Below are 5,439 nucleotides of genomic sequence, written 5' to 3'. Positions count from 1 at the left end.
CCAGACACTACATCTTAGGGAAAGATCCAACTGCCGAATCATAAAATATACATCGACTCAAAGAAGCACACATGAAATTTGAAGGTGATAGCACATTCATTTTTAAATTTTTAGATACAGTTGTAATATTACAAAATATCTTGTCTAAATTGAATGTTTTCACCACAGTTTAAAAACAGATCATCTTGGTCAATCTATAACAACTAAAGCAATGGTTTATTTTGTGGACTGGAAAAACCAAAACAAAACAAAACCCCTCTGAATAAGCTTCAAATGTCTGTCTTATCCTCAAGAGTTCTGTACCTTCAGCAGATTTTTCTTTTTAAGTACAGCAAAGATTTAAAACCACGGCCTTCCTAGCAGGGTTTGTATATTTCCATTATTACCTTAGGGACTGTGCTCTGTAAGTCATCTGTAGGTCCAGCCAAAGAGATTAACTCTTTCATTGTTATTTTCAACAAATCCATTTTGCCTTTCTTAGGTTCAGATGCCAACAATGCCTATGGAAAAACAAGACAGAAATTATCAGGACTATTATTTTATATACACCTGTTTGCTACTTCCCAGAATTGATTCCCCAATGCAAAATCCCCTTTATAAAAACATGTGGTGTTAAGCAAGTTAATTAAGCCACGTGGCCTCCGGCAAGCAGCTTAACCTCTCCATCCCTCAGATTCTTCGTCTGTAAAATTAGGTGGTGCTATCACAGCATCTCTAAGGTCACCTCCAGTTTGCTTATTAATTATGTAATTCTAAGAGGTTGAAAACGGCTCTTGTTGGCAACTCTTCTAAGACCATAATTGGGTAGCAGGTCTCAGACACAATAAGCATGTCAGTTTTAATAACAAATGTATCCAACAAGAAACTTCTCTTCACTTGAAAAACAAAAAATCTCTGGATTAAATTTTTTGTAAGGATTTGGAAACTCCCTGGAGATTGATCAGTTATTTAATTCTTCACAAGAGTCTACCTGGAGGACTATCAAACTGTAGCACTGGAAACTCCATGGGACAAAAGGAAATACTACAAACTTCAAAGGGGGTCCTATATTTGAATATTCAAGAGGTGCTTATTTATTTTGTGTCTAACATTTTGCCAATATTCAATAAACATAAAAATAGGAATATCAAACCACTTGAGGCAATAGAAAGGAATGACGTACTGATACATGTTACAATATGGATGAGCCTTGAAACATGATGCTAAGTGAAAGAGGACACAAAGACAACATACTATATGATTCCATTTACATAGAGACGGAAAATAGATTAGCGGCTGTGTAGGACTGGGAGTAATGGGGAGTTCTTCCCAATAGCTAACACCAAGCAGAGGTTTCCACCAGAACAAGAACATTACTTTATTGGTAAGTTATGCTAGGAAAAATGGGGCCTCTCTGAGCAGATTTTTCTGATAATTTAAATTTTATTCAACTAAAATAAATAAGAAATCTATATATGATTACTAATGTGTCTCCTGGGAACGACAGTTCTTTTTCCCCAAGAGCTGGGCATAGTTATGACATTCTTCCCAAGGCTGGGCTAAGAAGGTGCAGTTCTGACCCCTCTATCACTATAACCAATATGTAGTACCAGTTGGGAACCAGAGATGGAGGCACACAGCACAAAGATGCAACCAAACCTTGCTGTTGCATTAACACTTGTCCTCAGACAGACATATGAGGCAAAAACACACTAGGTCAGAATGAATCAGAGGCAGGAGAATGACCCACACTGGTCCAGAACGGGTCAGATCTGAGAGGAGTCGATTTCTGAAGGTCACCAAAATCTACCCAGCAGAATCACCTCGGTGATCTCTATGCCAAATCAACCTCCACGACTGGTGCCCGTTGTCATAAAAATCATGACTCTGGGAATTTGAGGGAGGCATAAGAAAGGGAAGGAAAACATGTTGGGGTACTAAAAAACAGACTTCATTTCACTTATTTTCATTGCTTTTTTTATATCACCCCATTCCTAGATTTTATCTCCCTGAATATTAAACAAAGATAATTCAGGTCGGGTCTGATTTAGTATCATGAGGACTTGGTTTTTATTCTTTGGATTCATAATGGTGACAGCCTCTTAATTTCAACACTGTGGAAATAAAATATTTTCTTATCGAGTAGCAATATCTGAGTATGCTGATATGAAGCAATCTTTAAGGTATAACATTAAGTGAAAAAAAGCAAGAGACAAAACAGTCTCTTGTGTGGAGTATGCTTTCATCTGTGTTAAAAAGGAAAACGTGTGCACGCGCGCGCGTGCGCGCACACACACACACACACACACACACACACACACACCCAGCAGGGTGCCTGGGCTCAAGTCTTAGCGCTGCTCTTACTATCCTTGTGGCCATTAGCAAATCACTTACCTAACTTTTCTAAGGCCCAGTTTCTTCATCCACAATATACGGATGATCACAGGACCTACCTCGTAGGCCTTGAGGAAGGATTAAATGAGATAACATATGTGAAATAACCACTTATAAAAGTTAGCTACTATTAGGATTAGGATTATTTTATGCATGGATATTTTATAGAAGGATTCAAAAGAAATTGTTAACACTGGTTGCCTACAGAGTCTTAAGGGTCTTTGACATGAAAGGAAGAATATTTTTTCTAATTGAGAAAAAAAATAAAGGGCAGCATGCACACTTCCTGGAAGTGAGCAATGAATGCACCACAGCAATGTCTTCCTACTTCACACACAGGCGGAAATCTCTACCACGCTCTGTTCATATTACAAGACTGACCTCTTAGAGGGTTTGTTCCAAGAAGAGATCTGTCACAGGAACACACTGTCCACACGTTAAAATCACAAATGCTATAGTACTTGTGAAATGTACTACAGAGAAGACAGAAATGTCCCTTATGCAATATGCTCACTCATATGTCAGGGGGGTTAGAATACACTATTATCAAAAGACCAAAAACAAACAAACAAAGCCCCCAGCTATGATCCTGTAGATAAGTATCTACCTGTATGTAGAAAGGAATTCCAGCGCTGCGTCTTGTAGCACAGAGTTTAGATGAAGGATCACTGCATCTAATTTCCTCTAAAACATTCCATAACCACTCTTCCGGTAGCTTCTGCAGACTCAAATTAGGGCACCTAAAAGGCATATATAAAGCAAACATCTGGAATTATCAGGTACCAAAAAGTAAAAGCATAAACTATTGATATACATTAACACTGTTAGGAAAGAATAAACATCCTTACATTCAGAGGGAGGGAAACTAAAAAATGTCTCACTTTCCACTTTTCACCTACTTTCTTCTTTATGATGGGTCTTAGCATTTGTAGCTATTATAGATTCCATTTCTTACAAAAGCATGAAGAGCATGTGTCTTGTGTGCAAATGAGCTTTAATACCTAGGCCTGAACCCACACCCAAAATGTTCTGAAGGTTAATCAAACTCTCACCAATGTTCTATATTGCAAAATTCAAGATTTCCAACAAGCAGAACATAACCTTATAGTTTACTGTAGTTTATATTCTACAGTTACAGAGATTATACATATTCATATACACATTTTTGAAAGTGTATTTTAGTAATCATTTTAGCTTTCTCAAGTGTGGCCTTTCACAAATAAAATTTTCATCCACATCCTATGGAGAATTAATAAAGCAAGTTATTTGGAAAGAACCTTAAACATTTTAAAGTTATTTGGACATTACTGTTAGTGAGATTCTGCTGTACTATGTTAATTGTTATTCTAGAGTGCTTAAAAACATGTGACTTTTAAAAAATTTTTCATCTTATGCCCTAATATACAGTTATATAACATTATCCTAAGAAATAGCATATTTAACGTTAGACAGGCACAATTATTTTAGAAGGATCATAATTGGCTTTAACTAAAATTAATACGAAAATAAAGAGGTAAAGTCCAAAAGAAAAATACTCTCTTTTTTAAATTGAAGAAGACAGTCTTCAGCAAGACAACTGATTTCTAATTTGTAGAGAGAATTAGAGCTCTTAAAAACATGTGGGTTTTTTTTTTTTTAATTGAAGTATCATTGATTTACAATGTTGTGTTAGTTTCTGGTGGGGACTTTTTTTTCTTTATTTTAGTTTGGTGTTAAGATAGACAACTTCAGTTTCTGACTAACATTCCAAATAGCAACTCAAATTTAGTTGTTTATGTCTTATATAGAACAAAATATACATAAATAATACTACTTTGAAGGAGGCATATTTGTTTGACATGGGCCTAAAAAACATTATTTCAGCCACAAATGTTACAACCAAATCTCCCTACTCCCAGCAGGCCCTGTGATTTTAAAGGTTTCCTTTTAGCCTGGCTTCAAGTCTATCACCTTGTTCCTGCTTCTTCCCCCTCAGCTCCTTCAGCCATAAAAACCAGCCATCAACAGACTGAACCACAAAATTAAAAGAGATTCAAAGGCAGAACAACCAAATGCAAAGTGTGAACCTTGTTTAGATTCCAACTTGAAAAAAACAAATGTAAAAAAAGATACTTTGAAATAATACAGATAGTTATGTATATATTAGATATTATATGACACCAAGGAATTATTTATAGGATGTGCCAATGGCATTGGGGACATGGAAGAAAGTATTTTTTAGAGAGGCACACTGAGGTGCATAGGAGTAAAAATAACATTTCAGGGATGTACTTTGTAACACTTCAGCAAAGGACAATGAAAGGGATAGATGAAGCAAGTGTGGCAAGGCAACTGCTTGCCTTGCTTGCCAAGCAGTTGGCAAGGTGGTTCATTACATTATTCCCTCTCTCTCTCTCTCTCTCTCTCTCTCTCTCTATCTATATACACACACACACACACACACACACACACACATACACATATACGTGTGTGTGTATATGTTTGAAATTTTAATACGCTTTATATGTTTTTAATTTATGTTTGAAAATTTTCATAATCAAAAATCCATTTCTATGTTTGAATTTTTTATAATAAAAATAATCCTCCCACACTTATGTTACTTACATTACTGAAGTTACTTCCCAATCACTGGGTTTGTATCTTTTAAAAATTATGATAAATGCATCTGTTTCATAGAATAATTTCTCTAGTTTACTACTAATATTGCCAATGTGGTATAATCCTCACACAGTTGCCCAGTCAAAAGCTGAAATCTAAATCCCTAGGAGTTGTTAAATTTAAGTGCTAATGATACAGTTATGGATTGCTGCTTTTTTTGCTCATTTTTCATGGTCTTTTAAGTATATTTGGGTTAATTTACACCACAATGGGTGAGCAGAGAAAAAAAAAAGAGAGAATTAAAGCAAAGTCACCTTTCTGTTATCTAACCATGCAAGAAAAAGCTGGAGTCACAGAGGTGAAAAAAGAAGACTACTTGGGGCTTCCCTGGTGGCGCGTGGTTGAGAAGTCCGCCTGCCGATGCAGGGGATACGGGTTCGTGCCCCGGTCTGGGAGGATCCCACATGC

The 5,439-nt window shown here is 36.3% G+C and overlaps 1 protein-coding gene across 1 annotated transcript in view; it reads right to left on the bottom strand.

Annotated features, from left to right (window-relative positions):
• LOC103070786 (thyroid adenoma-associated protein homolog) overlaps window positions 1–5,439 on the bottom strand; it is a gene marked incomplete at its 5' end in the record, with an annotated part of 114,557 nt that overhangs the window by 53,950 nt on the left and 55,168 nt on the right. The window contains 2 exons of the mRNA XM_007448156.1: window positions 387–500; window positions 2,981–3,113. Of these exons, the coding sequence (XP_007448218.1) occupies window positions 387–500; window positions 2,981–3,113 (247 nt within the window). The remainder of the gene's footprint in view (window positions 1–386; window positions 501–2,980; window positions 3,114–5,439) is intronic.

This window comes from Lipotes vexillifer, unplaced genomic scaffold (genome assembly GCF_000442215.2).
Source record: "Lipotes vexillifer unplaced genomic scaffold, Lipotes_vexillifer_v1.1 scaffold4287, whole genome shotgun sequence".
In the NCBI taxonomy this organism is placed as follows: domain Eukaryota; kingdom Metazoa; phylum Chordata; class Mammalia; order Artiodactyla; family Lipotidae; genus Lipotes; species Lipotes vexillifer.
This window is presented reverse-complemented; position numbering and strand designations above follow the sequence as displayed.